This window comes from Echiichthys vipera, assembly GCF_963691815.1.
Source record: "Echiichthys vipera genome assembly, chromosome: 15".
NCBI classification, from domain to species: Eukaryota; Metazoa; Chordata; class Actinopteri; order Perciformes; family Trachinidae; genus Echiichthys; species Echiichthys vipera.
In genome coordinates, this window is record NC_139840.1 from 8,073,140 (window position 1) to 8,096,540 (window position 23,401).

A 23,401-nucleotide genomic window follows, 5' to 3' on the forward strand; every position below is an offset into this window, starting at 1 on the left:
TCAGGCTGCAGCTTCCCATCTCTGGCTGAAACAGCTCCTCGACCACCTTCGGGTCGGCCAGAGTCGAAAGGTCGCCCAGGTCCTTCTCATTACGGGCGATCTGCCGGAGGATTCGCCTCATGATCTTCCCTAATAACGACCCAGAGTCAGAGGGGACAGATGTTACTGAAGAGGAGAGCAGGGGAGGAGGAGGAGGATGTTGGTTTTAAAGATGTGCTGAGCTGTTACCTGAGCGAGTCTTCGGGAGCGCCGGAGCATTTTGAATGAAGTCTGGCGTGGCGATTGGTTCCGATTTTCTCTCTCACTGACCAAAGAACGAGAAACAGGAAGAAATCAGAGTAAAGCTCATCTGGACTGAAATCATAACGTAACTTATTTTAATACTCTGCTTCAATGGTGTTTGCATTGGCATGGCAACTTGATTTTTTAATAATTCCTGAAATTGTGCATCGTTGGGCACAGTTAGACACTTGAATATATTATATACATATAAATATATCAGCAAAATCATCAATGGATGTGTTTTTTAACCATTTGACTTTGATTTGATGTACTTTTGGGTCTAAAAATCACAAGATTAACCAAGACTATATATAATGTTACATATAATGTTGTATTTAAAACCACAATTCACATCGTTTTGAGTGGAAAGTCGTCCCCCCCCACCCGTGTTGGAGCCTCACCCTGTCTCTTGAGCTCCTCCACCAGTGCGTGGTTAAACTCCCTGCTGTCTTTGAGGGTGACGAAGCAGTACAGACACTGGCCCTTAACCTTGTGAGGCCGACTCACCACCGCAGCCTCCGCCACAGCCGGGTGCTCCGTCAGAGCCGCCTCCACCTCTGCTGTGCTCATCAGGTGTCCTGAAAGACGGGAGGGGACAGCAGGAAACACAGAGTCGACAGATGCTAGGGACACTTCATAACCTTTTCACAAGATATACCTTCTTTTAACGTTGATACCCATACTTGATGTGACATTGCAGGGTGCTTCTGAGACCTCACTTGGCCCGGTGCACCGCAGCCTCTTTCAGGTCAATACTAAAGCACGTGTACACGGCATGTCTATCTCCTGGTCTTACAACTGTTATATTTTACTTATTTATTTTCTTTCTTCACACATTTTCATTTCCTTTAATTAAATGCAATACTAGTATGCTGTAGTTTACTGCGTGAAAGGTCATAAGAGACAAAACAAGTGAGAGATGTATGGACACAAATCTTCCGGTTGAGGAAAATAATAGAAAACGCTGCAAGTTCAAATTTGTGTTGAAGTTATTGTTGTTCACAGAGCAAAAATAACCTGCAGCCCTTTAATAACTGTAATGACCTTTGTTGAATGTTTTTAGAAGCAGCTGTGTTATCTGTCAGACAGTAACGCAGCACAGTACCTGACACGTTCAGCATGTCATCTATTCTTCCTGTGATCCAGTAATAGCCGTCTTTATCCCGCCTGCAGCCTGAGAGAGAGGAGAAAACAAGTTCCATAACCGCCAAAAGAGTTTTTATAGTATCTTCTTTTCCTCTTTCTCAAGAGGCTCTTTGGTATTTTGGTGAGAAATCAAGTACATTTAAGGTATTTAGACTCTTCTGACAATGGCAAGGCCGGCGGGTGAACTTGAGTCTCCAAACAGTAGATGTAATAAAATTCTTTGCGGCTTACCGTCACCAGTTACATAGAAGCCCGGGAATTTCTTGAAGTAGGTGTTCTCGAAGCGTTCGTGGTTTCTGTACACAGTGCGCATTATTCCAGGCCAGGGCCTCCTGAACACCTGTAACAAAACACAGAGAAAAGGTATTACTGCTCCTATTAATGATAACACACTTTATTTATACGGCAACTTTCAAAATGAAGCAACTGACATAGGAAATAATGATTCACAGCTACAATTAATCAAATCAGGTAAATACAAATATAGACAGCGCAATAAAATCAAATATACCACAATAAAATACAACCCCTTTTCCAAAAGAGTCGGGACAGAATCCAATATTTTGCAAATCATTGAAACCCCATATGTAACTGAGAACAGCACAAAGGCAACACATGCTGAAGCAGAAAAATATCATTGTTTTTGAAAATGATATCAGCATTTAGAATTTGATGCCAGCAACACATTTCAAAACGGCTGGGACAGGGTCATGTTTACCACTCTGTTGCATCACCTCTTCTTTGAACAACGCTCTAAGCATTTGGGAACTGAGGAGACCAGTTGCTGTCATTTTGAAAGTAAATGTTTCCCCCATTCTTGCTGGATGTAGGGTTTCAGCTGTTGACGTATTCTGAGATGTTCCAACATTTCACTAATGAAACGGTCTTTTGTTGCCATTGAACTTTGAGCGAGTTGCTTGCATCAAAGTCAAGATGTGAGCATATCATTTAAAAAAAAAAAACCCAATTACATTTCTCAGTTTCAACATTTGATATGCAGTCTCTGTGCTATGTTCTATTAAATATCAGGTTTCAGTGCTTTGCAAATCATCACATTCTGTTTACATTTCCATTTCTTTTGGAAACAGAGCTATAAAGTTAAAAAGTCTAAAATAAGCACTTAAACAGATTACTATTAGTAATGCAATCACAGCTATAATTGAAGACTCTACAAAAATCGCCCGTAGGTGTGAATGGTTGTCTGTCTCTGTTCGTCTCTATGTGCCCTGTGATAGACTGGCGTCCTGTACAGGGTGTACCCCGCCTCACGCCCGATGTCAGCTGGGATAGGCTCCAGCCCCCCCGCGACCCCGACCCCGGGATAAGCGGTTGAAGATGAATGAATGAATATAAAAAGAAAGTGTGCAGTCAAAAAACTAATAGTTGAATAGCCAGTGATAATTGAAACTGAGGTGTTAGGGTGAACTTGTCACGTATTAATGCATTTATTATCAGTTTCACAGATGTTGTTTTTTGTTGTATCACCTTCTCTCCTATCTACTGTGTGTGTATCTGTAGATCTCGGCTGTGAGCTGCTGCATAAAATCAGCACCTTACAGGGATAAAAAAGTTGTGTAGAACAGAAACTGAAACTTACGAGATAACCCTCGGCCTCGCCTTCCAGCTCCTCTCCGTGTTCGTTGAGGATTGTGGGCTCCACCCCGAAGAAAGGAAAAGTCTAAAATATGAGAAGTGGATTTAACGTGAGATAACTGTGTTCTCTCATTAAACAGCTCCTGTACGTTTTGTTCAGATCGTAATCTGCAAATAGTACTTTAGATGAAAAGCAGTGGCATCTCCTGCATCGTTTTAACCAAACCCTACTTTACCAGCACAAGTCGATGAAACTCATTGGAGGAGATACCTGGGTGTTTAAAATTGACCTAAAAATGAATGAGATGAGTATGAGATGTTGTCACTTACAGCAGAGCCTGGCTTCAGTGGCGTGGCAGCAGGCAGAGGAGTCAAAACATGACCTCCCTGTACAGAAATAAAGTGATATTTAAAGGAACAGGGAAATCCAAATTGTGCATTTGTAGCTTAATAGATGTTAATTATGTATGCCCTCAATTTCTTGTTATTGTACTTGGTTCAGACGCAGTATTACAGGTGCACGTTTGGGATTTTTTATCAGAAATCTTCCTCTAGAGTTTCTATATATCTGAACTTAACAGAGTTATGGATGCTGCCAGTTCATCCTGGTCTAATATACTGTTTATTGTTGGTGGTGTTACCTTTTGTCAGTGCAACCTATAAATGAGGCTTTGTATCATTTCCACAGTTATATAACTGACATGTAGACTTCTGTGAGCAATGGTGATCTTAGTCGTTGTTTGATCACATGTATTCTTACATATACATATAAGATACATAAGAAATGTGATTTTAAATCCAGTTTCCTGTAACTTTAGAGTCCTCTGAACTGACTTAAATGTATTCTAACCATCCAAACATGATTCTGAAATATAACTGAAGACCAGCTGAGCACTTACCGTCTCCGTCTGCCAGAAAGTGTCGACCACGGGACATCTGCCCTGACCGACGGCCTGGTGGTACCACTGCCACGCCTCTGGGTTGATCGGCTCACCGACGGTACCCAGAATCCTCAAGCTGGAGAGGTCATACCTGATGGAGGCAGGTGAGGAAATTTCCCTCAAGTTCAAGACCTTTTATTTGTCCCCGAGGGGCAATTGGTTCTGCCGCAGATATAAAAACCACAAATGCATAACCACTCATAATAAAAACACATATAAATAAAAAAGTAAAAGATGAACACACAAATTACAATACTAGCAATAAGAAGGGAGGGAGAAGCAGGCATGGTTGGAGATGTGCTGATCAAGGGGCAACCCAACTGCTGGGGCTGAAAAATGAAGCCCACACAGAGGTGCCAAAATCTGCAGTCCAACGAATGGCCACTTGAGGCTGGCTCCTGATTTTGCCGAGGTGGAACCAGAGGGCGCAGGAACTTAAATCCTGAGTGCACGGGGATGGGTACTGTCAGATATAGTTACTTCTTCTACGGGGGAAAATAGAGTCGGCGGCCTGTTGTGGCTCAATATTGGTCCATGTATAAGGTGCACCGGATTATAAGGCGCACTGTCGGCTTTTGAGAAATTTTAAGGTTTTTAGGTGCACCTTATAGTGCGGAAAAAAATACGCTACTCACCATGTGTTACACTGAATTCTTTAAGAACTTTTTTTTTTTTCGCATGCATGCCTCAGTGTTCATCATTCATTTGTGGATCCTCCGAAATTCGTAGAGGCACGTGAGGCATTTCTTCAAAAATTCCACCACCCCGGGGCGGCTGGTGGCTTAATTGTTTGCAGCGGTCGCCCCATGTAAGGAGGCTTAAGGTGCTCGAGGCAGCAGCCGCTGGTTCAACTCCGACCTGCGGCCTTTTGCTGCATGTCTCCCCCCCTCTCTCACACCCCATTTCCTCTCTGTCCTATCTTATAAAAAAGGCTTGAAAACTGCCAAAGAAATAATCTAAAAGAAAAACATTCGACCACCTGTCATGTCAAGCTGCTATGTATGAAAGTCAAACACCTGCTGAAGCTTCTTGAAATCTGGATTTACTGAGCTGCTGTGGCATTCATGTGTACACGAAGGCTCTTACTTCTGCAGCGGCTCCTGCCCGTACTTCATCAGCAGGCGGATGGCTGTAGGAGCTGTGTAGAACTTGGTCACTTTGTACTTCTCAATGATCTCCCAGAACCGTCCGACGTGAGGGTGAACTGGGATACCCTCAAACTAGAGAGCACACACACACACACACACACACACACACACACACACACACACACACATACGCATCTCTAAGAATGTGTAAAAATAGACCTATATGTGTCTTTTAATGGCCCAGTGGTGATCTTGAATAAAATCTTTCAGACTCACTAGGACACTTGTGGCACCGTTCGCAAGGGGGCCGTAGGTGATGTAGGAGTGGCCGGTGATCCAGCCGACATCAGCGGTGCACCAGTAAACGTCGTCAAGGTGATGGTCGAAAACGTACTTGAAGGTCAGCGACGTGTAGAGCAGATACCCGGCAACAGTGTGGAGAACACCCTGTACCGAACACAAAGACGGAAACATGAAGGAGGAGATAATAGGTCAACACAAAGACAGCAGACAGCGAAAATAAGGGGGCTGAAGAGACACGCATGCAGGTGTGTGTGAGTGCGTGTGTCTGTGAATGCTTGTATGTGTGTGTGTGTGTGTGTGAGACAAAGACAGATGATTTCATACTGTGATGCTGTGAGCCCCGTGTTTCGTGTAATAATAACATATTATACGCACAAAATACAAAACACAAATGCAATTGTGATGTTTTTAACTTTCTAGGGATGCATCTATGCCTCTTAGAAAACCATTCATTCTCACTGTTTCACAGCAGATTATGTCAAAGCCAGCATGGTTAACAGCATTACAGAATCATCAGAAGCTGTGTTTTCAAAGACGTGGTTTTGCTAAGAATTTTAAAGGGGAAAATCAGCAGCCTGTTTTTCTTTTTCTTGCAAATTTCCTGCAAAGCTTCGCTGTGTGTTTCCACTATAAACCTGGTTTCTACACACGTCTGAACATCTTACCTTGGGTTTGCCGGTGGAGCCGCTGGTATAGAGGATAAACAGCGGGTCCTCAGCGTCCAGCCACTCGGGCTCACACTCTTCAGGAGAGTCTTTCATCGCCTCGTCCCACCACACATCACACTCTGAGTCCCAGGGGGTCTGAACGCATCGGAACAGGGAACAAATGCAAGACATAAAATCAATTGTTTCGCTTGGAGGCACATTCTGACTCCTAAATTGCAAAAGAACATTTTTTTTTGTATGCATATCTACCTGTAGTTTGTTGCATGCAGCTCCACTTTTTGTCCTGAGAGCGTGGTGCTGGATGACGAGGCATTTAGTGACACTGGATGACGCTCTGTGGGGACATTTTAAAGGAGCTGTGAGAGACAGTAAAAGGTGTTGAAACCTCTTCTACTGGCTGCTGAGTTCTGCTTTGTGTGAGTGACTTAAACATGTCAGTGTCATGTGAGTCTTTGGGACATGTCTTTGTTCTCGCAAAGGTTCAAACTGTCACCAGAGTTCGACGTGACATCTCATGCAACAGTTTTGTGAAAATTCTAATTTACGAGCATTGTTTTTTTCTTCTTAGTGTCGTCTTTTTTTCTGTTTTTTGAACTGCATTTGTCACTTTCATTATATATATGAAATCATTGACTCAGAGGGCTTTACAATCTGGGCAAAATACAACACCCTCCATTCAATATCACTATGGCTTTTATTTTGAAATGATACCCCTGCAGCCCCACATCCCTCCCAGGCTCATGTTGCCATGGGAGGCAAGCAGCTCGGGCATCCCTGATGAATCTGAGCACCCCATGTTGCCCAGCAACCCCATATTGTGAGAAGCGACCAGTGTATTTCCTCAACATCCTTGATAATAGCTGATAGGACGTAGCCGCGTGCGTGTGTGTGTGTGTGTGTGTGTGTGTGCGTGTGTTTGTGTGTGTGTGTGTGTGTGCGTGCGTGCGTGTGTGCGTGCGTGTGTGTATGTGTGCATGTGTATGTGTGTGTTTGTGTCTGGTGACTCATACGTCAGTGGTTGAGTCCGATTACCAGCTGCAGGTGTAAATAAGGGCGACTGCTGAGAAGTGTGAAACTGCTCGTGCGCAGGACCTACCTTTCTTTACACTTCTCCAGAGCCTCGTCTGCAATCTGTTTCAGGTTGATCAGCTTCTCTCCTCTGTAAACACCATCTGTATATTACAAAGGGATGGAGGTCGAGATAGTGATGCAGAGATAGATGATGAGCTACCGGGGAGAAGGTATTTAAACACTGAGTCTCTTTTTACAACCTGAAAACTATCTTTACAGCACCTGAGTGCTACAACACATCACATCCTGGTGCCGCTGGACCTACCTGCCGTCACCAGGACGCTGCTCTGGGCGTCCATGATCCTCTCACTCAGAGATTCAGAGGAGAAACCTGCAAACTGAACATGCAAAGAGAAAGACAAGACAAGACCCGTGACCTTTAAAGGGAACATTCTGATTTATTTCAACTTTGGTCTTACTGTCATAAGTTTGTCCATCATTTCAATTGATGACATTGTATTCATCAAAGTACTTGCTGAAATCTCGAAACATGGCAATGTGGGAGACAGGACAAACCGGTTTGTAAACTCTTACAATGGATAGTTTGGTAATTTTACTATTTGCCTTCATTCCTCCTTAAAGTTAGCAATCAAGCTGCCAAAACAACACAGTTTGATCCTCTGACTGTTGTTTGGGTTCCTGGATTTCTAAAAATGTGCTTTGTCAGTACAATGTTATATTAATATTAATACTGGTGACGGCCAAAGCTATGAAAAAGAGCCCTAAATTGAAATAAACTGGACTGGAACTTTAGTTCAGCAGGTGCAAGTTTCTTTAACAACAGCAAATATTTGTCAACCCAATAAATGTTGTCTAAACTTAATGCACCATTCCCCCAAAATCCTGTGACTTACATTTAAAGCAAGACTACCTAACTTTTGAAAGAAGGAAACACATTACAACCTACTACTACTTAGTAATCCACACCTTGACTTGTCTCTTCTCTACTTGTGCTAGTGCTTCACTATATTATAGAGTTTACTTTTATCCCTAAATTTTTATTTCTGGCCACAATCACTGCGGTTTGGCAAAACCTACATAGTCTCGCTTTAAAGTGCAAACAATGCCGTTTCCTCTCATTACCATGTATGGAGGAGTTCCCTTGTTCAATCAAACCGTACATAATGAACCAGACATTCATAATTAATAGAGTATAAGGTTTCAGTGTTGATGACAACATTATGAATCAGGACACTGAGGACACTGGACTGGCAAGATGTCGCCGCATGACTGACATTGGCTATCCTATCTGGCTCCATCTATGATTTAATTTTGTGCCAAGATAATTTACGATTAATATTAATAGTCACATGAGAATCCAAGAGGCTGGCACTATCCCAAAGATCCTCATGTTGCTAAGTGATGTTCATATTAAATCCGATAAAAATTCAGAGTAGGAAAATGTACAACAGTGACCAAGCACAGACAAGGTCACTTACACTTTGGTCTGCCAAAAAACAGGCCTTTGCCAGTCATAACGTGCCTTGGAGCAGCCTGGAGATATTTATAACAGGTCTACCGACCTTTGCATGGATGAGGAAGGTTGAAACGTTAAAATAGTGTTGGCTTCCTTGCAAAATTGCAGACTCTAATGTGTCTCCAAGCTAGATACAGCCAGTAAATGTCTGACCTATATATTGAGTGCAGGTGCTGTCAGGGCTGTTTTTACACAGAGAACAGCTGATAACCAAAGGAGAAGGGCAAACACTGATAACCTACAAAATGACTTGATTTGAAAACTGAGATGAAACAAGGACAAAATTTCCCTCACACAGATTGGAACTTATGCATGCCAGATATGGGTTATATAGTACCATAAGACAATGCTGACTGATCCCTGCTTGGAAGATAAGAAATAAAATCTTGTATACTTAGCTGACATGCATCACATTAAACTATGCTATACCATTTATGTAGCAAAACCCACTTGTGTGCTTCTCTAAATTGGGCGAAACAAAAACTGATCATCATTTGCATCAAGAAAGGGGTCGTGATGCAAACCACTTACCACAATGGAGTGAACAGCGCCTATCCTCGCACAGGCCAACATAGTGTAGACCAGCTCTGGGATCATGGGAAGGTAGATAGACACCCTATCTCCCTTTTTTACACCTTTAACAAGGAAACAAGCAGATCTGATGTTTTGGATACATCTTCTTGCCCACATCTGGGTTGCCACTACAGGTTATTTCTAAGGATCAAGTCGTCTCATGTTATTCTCACCCATTTGCTTGAGGACATTAGCACAGCGGCACACCTGGCTCAGCAGCTGGTGGTAAGTGATGGCCATATGGTGGTCAGGTGAGTTCCCCTCCCTGAGAAGTCAACATACAACAGGAGAAATACAACCCAAATCTGTTACTGGTACACAAAACCTGCCTCTCGTTGTATGAAGCTCTGTGTGTATGTGTTGATATGTGTTGTCTGGATGCTAACCAGGGGGTTGGCTTTTTAAAAATACTTTCATGACACACACAGAAACCCTTCAGATTCACATTTCCTCCACAAGTGCCTTCTGAGACAACTTGATGTTGGCCAGTGAGTTCTCTGAGTTCACAGGGGAGACCGCCTGTTCCTGCTGAGTCTATATTGGGTTTGGATGTTTGTCAGTACAGTTGTTTGAAAACTATGAGGTAGCAGACAGAAGCCAAAACCGTGTACAAACCTGGCACCAACCTTATCGCCATGATGATGGTGAAATAAATGATTATAGTGATGAAACTCATAAATACAGAAGCTATTGATAAAGTTAACATATTGGATTGTCTTTATATACTATACTATGTCACGCCTCTTGGCAAATATGCTAACCAAAATAGTGTGGAGTTCCACAGGGGTTGATTCTTGGACCTCTTTATTTCAACTGCTATATGCTCCCGCTCTCTGAATGTGCATTGAGAAAAGCAAGTATTGGATGTGTCACAAATTCTTACATTTAAATAAGGATAAAACATAATTTTTCTATTTGCTAAAGATGACTAAAAGTCATGTTCATCATTATTGTACGTTGCTGAAAATCCGTGGGGAAATTTGATGTAGTCAGGGAATCACAGCCTAACGTCGGGACAAAAATGAAAAATATCCTATTACCACCTTAAAATATTGAATGAATTAGAGAATTCATGTACAAACAAGATTTATGAGACCTAATCCGCACCTTTATCTCTTTAACAGTCGGACAGCTGTAAAAGGATTTCCTCAGGTCTTTCTAAAAAATAAAAAATAAATCTCTTTGACAGCTGGCGCTCATTCAGAGGGCTGCTGCTTCAAAACTTACAAAGATCTAGAAAGCTGAGCGTATTACTTATACTGAGATATCTTTGTCTGCAGCTTACAGTTGTAGCAACTAATGCATAACTCAGAGGAACTGCTGCTTTTAACCTTTCAGATTCAAAAGGTCATTTTGAAGAAGGATCAATTTTCTCGTTAATATTTAGTACACTCATACAGGAAGTTTCAGCTTTTACTAGTATCACTTACGCTCTAAGATACATAGCAACGAGCACTTTACAAGTACTTGATAGAGTTAATAAATGTTTAGAGAATGGGTATGAATCCCTCTTTGTTGAAAGGGGGACACTTCAGTCATGGGACACCTGTTATGACTGAGTGCGGAGACCCTTCTCAATCTCCCATGTACTGTAAGTTTTCCAGATAAATACTGTGGGAGGGATTACTTTCATGTCGCTGGTTTGATTTGGTAAATGCTGCAAGCAAACAAACATCACTGCAAAGATCTATTGATCCAATGCTATCAGCAGTGTTATCCAGTAGAAAGTAGCTTCACTCAATAGATACAGTAAATAAGGTATATATATATATATTGCCCAAACAATATTAAAATGTCGATCATATATATTTTTCTGTATAATTTCTATCACGTCAGAAAAACAGCCGCCGAAATAACGCTTAACATAGTTTTCGGGTGACACTTTAAGCTCTGGTCTTTGCACGTTATGTTGATTTTGCACTTAAACATACTCAGTGCTTTTCATTTGTCAAGTATTGACTTCATACAGAATAGGTTGTGCCATGCTGGATGCTGTGTACCATGCTGCTTTACGATTGTACCGTGCTGCTTTACGATTCTCTGATTCTGGTTTCCGAACACACCATTGTACTCTGTATGAGAAAGTTGGACTGTCTTCATTACACACCCGTAGAATGGAGCATTGGTGTGTGTTTCTGTATAAGGCTATTTTACATCAACTTCCATCCTATCTGTGTTCTCTACTGGCTCCTAGAAACACCAGAACCTGCACCACCCGCTCCAGCAGCCTTATTATGTTCAATGTTCCTCGAACCAACACTGTGTTTGGTGAAAGTGCGTTTAAATATTTAGCACCTTTATCTTGGAATAAACTACAGGAACATTTCAAACTGGAGTCCCTCATCAGCACGGAGCATTTCAAAAGCAGGATTAAGGACTTTTTGAATACAACTTGCACATGTACTGTCTCTGAGCACTGATCTGCTTTTTTATTTTTAATGTTTTATTTTGTTGATTTATCATGTTTAGTTGTGTGTTGTTTTGGTTTTAAATCTGAAGCGTGTATGTTTATGCTGCTGTCTTGGCCAGGACTCCCTTGGAAAAGAGATTTTAAATCTCACTGGGAATATTCCTGGTTAAATAAAGGGTAATACAAATGTGGTTATTTAATTTGGACAATTTATTTATTGAATTGCCTAAAAAAAACATGCTATATTGTGCTATATATCGTCATCTAGACCTATGTTGGGATATAAGATTTTGGCCATGTACCCCAGACGTAGCAGTAAATAAAATGCTACACATTTGACTTTTAAGACTTATTTGTCTTATTTTTACAGTGTCCTACCTTTAGAGATCATTTTGCAAATGCTGTTTGGAAAAGGTGTGAGCTCAAGTCAACAAAGGTAAGAACAAAACCATCCGGCCACTAATAACTTGAATATAAACACAGTAATAACAGTGCCCGCACACATCCTCCTCATAAATCTTCCCTATATGACGTGCTGAACCGCACACTTGAGCAGATATTATATAAGTGCTCTGATGTAGTGCAAACAGTGTTAAGACACTTGTGTGGGTGATGGCTGGTCTCTGCTGTGCCCAGTTCCATTGAACCCGTTACTGCTGAGCTGGCAGAATCACTATTTGTTGTTTGCTAAGCCTCTTCTGTTGACAGAGCAAATATGCGCCATAACATAAGTTAATAGAACATAAAGCAGAGCCTTTATGGTGACTTGTCAACGGTGTGAGGCTGTTTTGTAAACAGCAAGCTGCCATAAGTTAAAATGCCATTTAAAGAGTTTAGTGGAAATCAGAACTTGGAATGAAAATTTCTGAGTTTGAAAGCAAGATTTTGCAACTGAGAACAGTCATATTCTGAAAACAACCCAAACGGTTCTTATTGGGCTTTTCTTATTGGGAGATTTTGGCAAGATTCAATTTTATGAGTGTTAGAGGACTCTTACAAGCTGCTGTAATGCTAGATCGTAAAATGTGTTGTACCCCAGTCATATGCAATTTGGGAAGCTATTGCAACAAATCCTGTTAAATGTCTTCTGTTGAGTCAGAGGATAGAAAACACTGAAGCACTGCTCTGGTGCATCGGGGTCGGCACAGGGGACACGGCAGACTGGAATACCTGACATAACTCCAGGCTGCAGACATTGTCGCTTACCAGTAGTAGGCAACCTTTTCGCCAAGGTTCCTCTCCTTCACAAGCCTGTCCAGCACATTATAGCACATGTTGGTTTTGGCCCCTTCCATGCATTTTACATAAATGTCCCCTTTTGTCACATCAAAGTTGTACTGCAGCATTGGGCCTGTTGCTGGCTTCTTCCAAAAGAACTCATCAGCAACCTCCTTCCAGAAAGCTGCAAACAAAGTGATATTTCATGTCAGTGTTGTTATGTCAGACTGCACATACAGCAGATAATCACAGCCAGACACTGCATACAGTCAGGCTCAGAGACTGAGACAACACTGCAAGCACTGCACTAAAAATACAGACGTGTTTGACCTACCTTCTGGGTTCTCAAGAGACTTCCTGTACAGTGCCAGATACGAGTTAAAATCAGGCACATGAGCATCCCTCTTCAGGTCATGAGGAGGGTAGTACATTTTGTCCTGAGATTCAGGAACAACCATTGTGGAAGGATAGATGCAGACGGGCCTATAATCATAGGGTGAGTGAGAAAATGGGTTAATCTGGAGTCACTGCTGATCTGTCTGGATCCTCCTGAGCGCAAGAGCACTACAAGGCCTCTTGTACTGAAGCAACACAATTCAGCATGCATAAAGACCCACCTCTAATCCCTGAGTTGCAGGCTTTACCACTGTCTGCATAGGGCCAGGGCGGCCAATCGGCTCGCAGGGTGCGGCACTCCCACTTTTTCATTGGATGAGCCCTCCCTGGCATGTTGATCGCATTATTTTTCCCAAGCAAGGAGGTGGAAGAGGAGGAACCATGCAGCGGCAGGATGACTGCTGGGGATTCATGCGGGCACGGGGCGGTTCGATTTGACAGGGAGGGTGATGGGGCCCCTGGGAAGAGAGGGAGAGAGAGAGAGAGAGAGAGAGGGAGAGAGAGAGAGAGAGGGAGGGAGAGAGAGAGAGAGAGAGAGAGAGAGAGAGAGAGAGAGAGGGAGAGAGAGAGAGGGAGAGAGACACAGAGAGAGAGAGAGAGACAGAGAGACAGAGAGAGAGAGAGAGAGAGAGAGAGAGGGAGAGAGAGAGAGGGAGAGAGAGAGAGGGATAGAGAGAGAGGGAGAGAGAGAGAGAATCGCATAATAATCCCTGCAGGCAGTAAACAAAATATCTGATCCTTAAGGCATTGTCACTAAAAGCTAAAGTATTTTATAGATCCATATTAGCTATTGCTGTAATAGATCTTTAGGCCATATCCAATTATAATTATAAATTATATAAGGGTTATTCTCTGACGACGGCTTACATGTGTCATTGTCACTGCCTCCTTTAAAAATACCCTTTGTGTGTGTGCGTGTGTGTGAGTGTTTGTGTCTGCATGTGTGTGTGCGTTGGTCTGTGTGTGTTAGTGTCCGTGTGTGCGTGTGTCTGTGTCCGATTTTGGTTTTATCGAAAGAAATTGGACAATTTCATTTAATCATACTTTATATCAACATTATCCATGTTGTATTGGTGCTAATTAGAATCTCGGTTTTATTTATTCAATTCATTATTGTTTAAATGATTATAGCCTACATTTTATGAATATGTGTAACAACATGTAATAACATATATTTGCTCTTTTTTAATACTTTTTATTTAATGTTCTTTGGAATATTTGTCACAAGTAAACATAGTAAACACGCAACGTGAACCACCATTCAGGTTATATAACAAAAGGCTGATTTTGTTCAGCTCAAATTTCAATCTGGGATCGATTCAGTTGCGCCGCGACTGACGTCTGACGTAGCGTCCCACGTCAGACCCTCCTAATCGAGCGTGAGAACGCTTGTGTTGATCGTCGGCCGCCGCTGTTCCGTCCGTTTGGTAACACACCGGGAACGAACTTCGAGCCCCAAGATGTTTTTGTCTGCTGCAGTTCGCTCTGCCGTATCGCAGACGGTATGCTTGTGATAATCTTTATGGCTTTCGGTACAAATTAAAATGCCCTTTTCCATAATTTAGAGAACTAATGCTATGACTCCTCACAAGGGCAAGCAGCGGAGGCCGCTAACCTAGCGTCAAGTAGCATTGGGTAACGTTAGCATGCTAGCTGGTTTAGCTTCCTGCTGTCAAACGTCTACAAGGTTATCTTTGGACAAAATTAGCAATGCAAAGAAACGTTCACTCTGGACATAAGCAATCGCATATTAGAAATAGCTTAATTATCATTACACTTTATATAACGTTAGAACTAAAAGGTTTGAGTTCAAAACACGTAACGTTAACTCGCTTGATGTTGTAGTTAGGCTGTGAGTGCCATGGTGTGTGCTGATACTCTGACTGTAACGTTAGTTGTACAATATGGCAAAGCATTAGTATTTCAACCACTGCTAGTAAAGAGACTGCTTTCCACTGTGGTTTCTGGGGACTTGGATGATTGCTTTGAATTAAAAATGACAAGATGTTACTAAGAAAGGTGGCTAACAATCCATAGCACTACAGTCTTGTATGATAGTATTGTATTTATATTAATGAGTGTCAAAGTGATAGTGATAGAGATGCATATTAGTACATAGAGGGTGTATCTAATCACGATTCTTTACAAAATAGTGCTCAAGCTAAGTTTATGATATGGTGACCTAGCCAATGTTTTGATAGCTTCTTACAATTAAAGTTACATACTCAGAGGAAAAACAGTACATTTTTTAAAAATCTCTTTTAATTGACCTGATAATTGTGCTGTGGTTGTTGATTTACAGAATGTCAATATTCTCTCGCTTAAAATAATTTACCTAATATCTAATGTTAAATTAAGAATTTGACAAACACTATGTCAACATCACCAGTTTGTTTTTGTTTTTAACTTCCTATTCTCATAGTCTTTTTAGGTTGTCTGAAGTGAGACATACGTACCTGCCAAAAGTCTTTCTCTTGGGAAGTTAAAGTATCAATTCACACACACCCCCAGGTATGTTATCTGTCTTCTGCCTCTGTGTATTTGCAGGCCAGGCAGGTCAGGAGTCTGCACCGGTCTGCTGCACGAGCTGGAGCTGGTGGCGTCTTTGTGGTGAGTAACAGTCAACCAGTGCTGTGGAGTCAGGCATGGTTGTTTAATGTGAGTTAGGCCCCTCACAATTAGCTTTAAGTGTTGAATTGGACATAGCGGTTAAGAATCAGCAGTTTATAGGCAGCTTAATAGAGAATTTTTGGAAAATAGTTGACTGTCACTGAAAGGTTGTCAGTGTGCTCCAACCAGTTTAGCTAATGGCGCCAGAATATTAGTGGTTTTAAATTCTGTCTGGCAGATATAATTCTAGCTCTAGACCATCACATTTTCTTGGTGAGCTCAAAACAGGCAGAATAAGGCTACGTTTACACACAGCCGGCTATTTTCATAAACTTTACACACTTTACACTAACCCGTGTATATATGCTGTCAAGAGCACGCCAAACCTGTAGGTGGCAGTGTATGGAGAAGCTCAAGCCCACGTTAGCCAGTGATCACCACAGCCAAATGAAAATGTAAACATAGGTCGCACCTGTGGAGCAGGTGCAAGTTCTGGTGCAGACTGTGATGTTGGCTGCCGGAAATTTTGTTTTTCTGTTTACATGCAAACGTGCAACCGAAGTTTTCCAAAATCTCCACTCTGGCGTAAGTTTTTAGAAGGAATTGTTTGCAGAGGGTAATTCTCCGTTTGCATGTAAACGAAGGGCACAAACGCAGGGAATCGTCTCTCTTTTTAAAAATGAGTGTGTATGTGTAAATGGGGCCTAAAATGCCTTCCTGGATCAGTATCACTGAGGCCTTGTACCAGTGTGGTCAGCCAAGCAATAATTGAGACCATAAACAGAGGCTATTAAAAGTATCAAAGTATCGATCATTTTAATACCACATGTTTTTTATTCGATAGTATCAAAAGTATCAGAGCTATATAAAAAAAGGGCAGATCTACAATTAGACTTTCCACACCAGGCTGCACAGATAGGTATTGTGTATGGTTTTTTTTATACTAGTATTGTGGTGATGTTTAAAATTCTAGTATCGTGGCAACGTTACCATGCCCGTAATAATGTAGACCAATACTTGTATTATTTCAAATCATTATTCCATTTTTTCCTTTATTTTTTGACAACAAGAGTAAATCAAAGCCAGGTTTCTTTCTTTCGGTCACATTTGGTTGATCGCCGTCGTCTTATTTTCCACCCAACATAATTACTCTTTATGAAATAGCTCCAGTGTTTACAAAATATTCAGACATAAACAAATCTATCACAACCACAAACCTCAGTTATAAACTGTATTTACCTGTTATTTACAGGTGTTCACATTATTTCTATTTGTTTTATTCAATAAAGCCAATGTATAAATGTGATTAATGCTTAACTCAGTAATGTTTGCGCTTCCATTTTTGCAGAAATAAGCCCAAAGGTATCAGTTTTAAAAAAAAAAACCTCTTTAATTTATACCGATAGCTGCCCTCAGAGCCTTTGAGCCATGCTGTGCAATAAAAACATCACACATGACGTTCCCATGTAATGGAAGCATGCCATGGTTTCAATGTCCCTCGATAGTTAGGATGTTTTTGATCTGTGATCTGAGAAAGTCAATTTGGCTGAAGTATCTTTGCACCACTCCTTCAGTTGGGAATGTTGTTTTTGACTGTTCTGACATTCAGACTATTCAAACACCGTTACATTTCAAGTTGTTCTTTTTCCTAATTGCACAAAGGATATTTGCTGCTCACAAGGGGGCAGTGTGTGCAGAAGCCAAAATAATTATCAGTGTTGAGTCTTTCTAACTGTTTGATAGCAGCACCTGTTCTCCCCCGTGGGCTTACATGATAGCTTATTCATATTTCATCAGGTACTGTTAGATACTGCTTATAGGCCTGTTGCTCACAGGAAAGCAGTGGTTGTAGGGCAAAAATGAATTGGAACTTCACATTTTTGACACAGGATTTAATATATACTGACTAAGCATAATTTTACCTCTGGTGTAAACAATGTTAACTGACCTTTTAACACTGTGGCCTTTCTGTTTTTAGCATAGAGATACCCCTGACAACAACGCAGACACTCCTTTTGAATTCACTGAGGAGAACAAAAAGGTAAGTTGGTGGATGCACTGATGACTATCTGATATTTTCTCAGCTGTATTGGCCAGTTCTGTATTTTTGTATGTATTTAATACAAATGCAGACAAACAAGTTAAGCATTTCAGACATCAGACACTCTCTTTAGTTTATTCAGGATGGTGTTAATTTGTTATTAATAATAATAACAATAATAATAAATAAACCAGCCTCTGTTTCTCTCATTTGTCATATAATTTATTTTTTAATCTATTTTGTTTGGAAAAAAACCGTTAACGCTTACAATACAGGGATTTTCTATCTTATTTACCACCGTAATGGACAGCATATAGGCACCTGATCATTATCATCCCTTAAAAACACTCAAGGGTTATTTTGTCACATTCAACTCCATAATACTTTTAAAAACTGATCTCAATCCACGTACTGGTATTAGAGCATCTCTTGTAAATATGTGTGCAGGTAAATCGTTTGATAGATTAAATTGGTCTAATTGTCAAAGTACAGGAGATGAATGCAACAGCTCTTATTTTGAGCAACTGTACATTCATGGTTAAATGTCTTTTGTTCCCCTGTAGAGGATTGAGGCGATCATTTCAATGTATCCTGATGGACACAAACAAGCAGCCACCATCCCTGTGTTGGATGTAGCCCAGAGGCAATATGGATGGCTCCCTATCTCCGCCATGAACAAGGCACAGTGATTCTTCTTTTGTTTTACAGCTGTGTAATTCCAATTTGAATCTGTTGGATGAAGGGCCATACAACACCATGTCTTATGTATCATGTAAGAGAGCCACATTGAATGTTTGTAAATGTGTTCATTCAGGTCGCAGAGGTGCTGGAAGTCGCTCCGATGAGAGTGTATGAAGTAGCAACATTTTATACGATGTTCCTGCGTCAGCCCGTGGGAAAATACTTCATTCAGATCTGCACAACAACCCCCTGCATGCTCTGCAACTCAGACAGCATCCTGGAGGCTATCCAAAACAAACTGGGTAAGACCTTTTCCATTTTGCGACACAAATGAAGAGATTAAAAGTCAGATGAAAACCATTCTTTTTTTATTGCGCATATTTTAAGAAAAACAGAGATTGGGAACAAACAGAAATATACAGTTGTCCCTGCAATTCAAACAACAGTGAGCTGGGGCGGCCGGGGGCTCAGTGGTTAGAGCAGGCGCCCCATATACAGAGGCTGAAGGTCCTCGACCCAGCAGCCTCGGGTTCGGCGCCGACCTGCGGCCCTTTGCTGCATGTCGCCCCCTCTCTCTCCCCCATTTCCTTTCTGCCCTGTACTACAATTAAAAAAAGGCAAAAAAAGCCATTAAAAATAATATTAAAAACAAAAAAACAACAGTGAGCGGTAGCAGCAATCAAGAAGACACACAAAACTGAAATCAAGCCAGACGACTGCTAATCTACTTCAGTCTGCGTGACATTTAATGGACACCCTCAGATTTGTTTGCTTTTTCAAGCAAGCAAATTGCGAGGCAATACTTTTTGTTATAACTCACTTAATCCCCTTTTGCACATGCACTGCAAACCTGAAATGATCTAGACATTACCCGGCAGAGCTGTATGATGACCTTTCTATCATGTGGCTCCAGCAAAACCCGTACAAAACAAACATCTGTGATTTGCACCAAGACGGCAACGCAAATGTCTACCTGGAGAGATAAGATTCAGGAACTTCTGTTTGTAAGAGCCCACACTGAAACTGCAAGAGACCAAGTTGTTTATGCCAAAATTAGGAACCGTTTCTGTTTTGCAAATTGAGTCCGTATTTTTTTGCACACCTTTTTCAAAATCCATCACCCGGTAAAATTGTTACACACAGAAACCTTGCACCCTGAGTCCTATTTGGTTTGTTATATTCATTGCGGAAATTCACAAAATGCTGTTGCTTGGTTTCTCGCTTCTCCTTCTCTCCTTCTGTCATTTACTCTCTCCACTGGAGTCACCCAGCTGTCACCATTCTCTGGCCACGTCTTGCATTTGACACCGCAGCTACCTGAAGGGGCTGAGCTGTCCTCCCCCTCCGTTTGTGTGCTGTCCCTATCCTTTATTTCATCCCCCTCCTCATCATCATCCACATGAATATTACTATCTGGCTTGTTGAAAGTAGATCTTTGATGGATCCAAATACGCAGAGAAACAAACCTGTTCAGAAAAACGGGCGACGTGGAAGTTTAATAGTTAGTGTGTTAACATGATCGACGCAATGTAAGATGGTATTTATTTTTGAACATGCAACAATTTTGGACAAAAAATACAGACTTTATGTGCAAAGGCCCTTAATCATGTCATGTCCTGCCTCCTGCAGGCTCTACCCATGTGCCGCCCCTCACCTTAACAAAACAGAGTATTTACAGTAGGTGAGAAGGGATCTCACACGGACGATCTCCTGTTGTGTGCTGCATGTTAAAGGGAAACTTTGGACAATGTCCGCACCTGTGGATTCCATAGGAGAAAACTATGTAAAAGCTGTGTCATGTCAGGTAGCGCTGTTTGACTTAAAATATTTGTTGTTTCGGGAACATCATTTGCAGCTTTTCATATTAGCCAAATACTGTACAAAGCATGTCTTAATTTGTTTTTTCCACAGGTATCAAGGTTGGAGAGACTACTCCAGACAAGATGTTCACACTAATAGAAGTGGAATGCCTGGGTGCCTGTGTAAATGCTCCGATGGTCCAAATCAATGACAACTACTATGTGAGTGTTTGACTACCGTGTGAAAATGGCCTCCTCACTGAATATTATAACTTAATTAACAAAATTAGGTTAAAACCTGAAATTAGTTTTACATCGAATGTCTACAATGAGTACATCTCGTAGCCCTATTTCCTTATGGCTGGAATAACAATGGTGTCTTGTGCATGACCTCAGTTTTGAAGAAAAAAAAACAAAAACCAACCAATTATGAGCCAGATGAATGGCTTGCTCTTTGCATTTGTTCAACACTTTCCAAAATTCTGCACTCAGATGCCATGGGAAGTTTAGTTATTGCAAGCAATGCACAAATGAATGACCTAATTAAAATAATTGTGACTGAGAAGGGAGGAATTTTTTGCAACAATTCAAATTGCTACAGTCTGATTATTAGAGGCAGAACAGGTACTGTTGGTTAACACCGAGAGTAAGGTGGTATGTTCAGCATTTTATGCGAATAATTAGCACTCAGAGTGCTCACAGTATTCGGCTATTAGATTAATTCTGTCATCAATTACAAGCATTCAGATGGTACAGTTCATGAACAAACGAGTCAGGTTGTTCAGGGCTGCTAAATCTGGGAAGGAGCAGCACAGAGGCAACTCTAGTGTATTTGTTAAACGGCCTGTCCATTTGTTTTGCAATGTATATGTCCGATTTAGTCTATGTTTGACAAAACTGTATATTCATCAGTATTTGTAAAACACAACATCACAGGGCAGAATTGTTTTGCAAGTCAACACAGTTATTTTGACATTTCCAAAATGTAATGTAGGAAGTTTTATCATTGGGACTGGCGGTGATAAGCCTGTTTTAATACACACACACACGCACACGCACACACACACACACGTGTAACCAGGTGAAAGTCTCACTGTGATTAAAATCTCGTTTTCAAGAGTGCCTTGCCAAAAGGGCAGCGTGATCATTGTTACAACAATAAAACATAAACGGACAAATACGACTACACTACAAACACGTGAGAAGAATATCCAGTAATAATGCATAAATAGTCACTATTTCGCTATAATCATCATAAACTCCCTCCAATATCACAAAAGTATTACCTCACAACTGTCTCCCTACCATTGACTTAAACAGGGATGAGAGTACAGGTTGAATGTGTGACCACTGTTAAACCTAATAATCCAGCATGAGACCATAACCAAAAACCGAGCACTATTCTGCTTTCTTCTCATTGGTTCTGCTTTCTTCTCGTCTCCAGGAGGACCTCTCACCTAAGGACATTGAGGACATTATTGATGAACTTAAAGCAGGCAGAGTCCCACTACCTGGGCCCAGGTACATACAAAATCAGATTTTATTGATTGTTACATTTTTCTGGTTGATTGATGAAATTAGTTTGTAGAATTTTCTAAAACATTGCTTTTTAAGACGTATTTTATTTCCATTTTTTCTACAGGAACGGACGTTTTTCCTGTGAGCCTGCAGGTGGATTGACTTCTCTGACAGAGCCTCCTAAAGGACCAGGTTTTGGTGTAAGACCGGACCTGTAGACTTCTTCAACCAACAACTGCTTTTTATCGAAAGCAACTTGTCACTCAAACATGTTGTGTAAATAAACTGTTCATATACCTGTGCTTTAGGTGTCATGGTGTCACTTTCAGGATCACAACAAGGACAAAGTGCTATAAGTAAATTAATAGTTCAGACTATAAAGTTTGCCCTGTGACAAAAACTACAGCTTTAGTAAGTACACTTGATGTATCAATAAATGGGCCTGACACTAGGTATCCTATACGTATTTCCTGGCATCATTGATAATTGATAATCTGGTATTTTCCAGTATTATTATTCTGCCATGTCTTATCTTGGTTTAACCACATGCTGTGTGCTGTCACAGCAAATAAGCCCATGTTTTTTACAGTTTCCATTGTAAACACTACTGAAGTGAAAGCTTTAGGGATTGGAATTGAGAACCGGTAACAAATTAGCATTGGAACCGTATCATATGCCTCTTTTCAATTCACTTCATCAACACCGGTATGTTTTTTCTGAAGGTTGTGCATTGCAAAACAATAATGTCAAACCTGTGCGTCTGACATTGGAAGCTTGCAACATGAAGTCATGGCGCAGGGAAAACCTAAATAAAAAAGAAATAAAGTACAAATATCTCAATAATCTACACATCAGAGTGCATTTTAACCATCATCCTACTTTCAAATATCACAAGAGAAATTTAGCAATGTAATATACTGTGTCAGTAACACTTGTCAGAACTAAATTGGAGATTGAATTTGTGTTTCAACTTGTGATTTAAATGAAGATACCTACAATTAAAATACTCAAAATGTGGCTATTAATTGGAGGCTAAAACCTAATAGAAAATGAGTAAAAACGTAGTTATAGCCTTGTTAAATCATCATTTAGACTCTCTCGTGCATTTCAGATGTCTTGAACGTTAATCCGGTCAGGCTATTATATGATAATCCCCCTTGCTTTCAACACAGCCCCCTTCTACAACTGCTGCTGTCATTTCCATCCCGCCCCGGTGGCGTTTTCGTGTCTAGCCGGTGCCCCTCCCCCACTCCAGCTTCCTCTTGCAACTTTCAGCTTCTGCAACATACAATATTATGCACCATGACGCATGCGCGCAACACGCACCCTGATGCAAATATCACTGCGCAACCAATTCAAAGGTGCCTGATACGATGAGTTGGCGGGCAAAAAGGAGGCGTATTTACACCATCGGTTTATTAATGAAATCGTCGCCAAATGATTAAACCCATGCTCACAAGAAAACAACCGCCATTCCGCTGTTAACCTCAGCCGTGATCTTCGAGAAAGTTCCCAGTAACCGCAACACAGCAGCGGAAAAGATGACGTCAAGACCTATTCTCCCTCTCCAGTCCTTCCAGCCCAAA

At 41.1% G+C, this 23,401-nt stretch overlaps 2 protein-coding genes across 2 annotated transcripts; one reads left to right on the top strand and one right to left on the bottom strand.

Moving 5' to 3' along the window:
- acss2l (acyl-CoA synthetase short chain family member 2 like) lies at positions 1 to 13,228 on the bottom strand (the record flags this gene model as incomplete). The annotated part of the gene is given in 20 exon segments (XM_083928243.1): positions 1 to 30; positions 32 to 129; positions 229 to 286; positions 288 to 304; positions 684 to 860; positions 1,388 to 1,456; positions 1,660 to 1,768; positions 3,026 to 3,106; positions 3,352 to 3,408; positions 3,921 to 4,053; positions 5,049 to 5,182; positions 5,327 to 5,497; positions 6,019 to 6,156; positions 6,271 to 6,355; positions 7,118 to 7,193; positions 7,358 to 7,430; positions 9,101 to 9,204; positions 9,316 to 9,407; positions 12,759 to 12,954; positions 13,105 to 13,228. Coding segments are annotated over 20 exon segments (2,022 nt in total).
- A 1,317-nt stretch (positions 13,229 to 14,545) lies between these two features.
- On the top strand, positions 14,546 to 22,281 carry ndufv2 (NADH:ubiquinone oxidoreductase core subunit V2). Its single transcript, XM_083927834.1, has 8 exons — positions 14,546 to 14,668; positions 15,714 to 15,776; positions 17,755 to 17,817; positions 18,381 to 18,497; positions 18,632 to 18,800; positions 20,410 to 20,519; positions 21,742 to 21,818; positions 21,940 to 22,281. Exons 1-8 carry the CDS (start codon positions 14,627 to 14,629, stop codon positions 22,031 to 22,033), a joined length of 735 nt encoding a protein of 244 aa, XP_083783960.1. The 5' UTR covers positions 14,546 to 14,626; the 3' UTR covers positions 22,034 to 22,281.
- Positions 22,282 to 23,401: the final 1,120 nt, after the last annotated feature.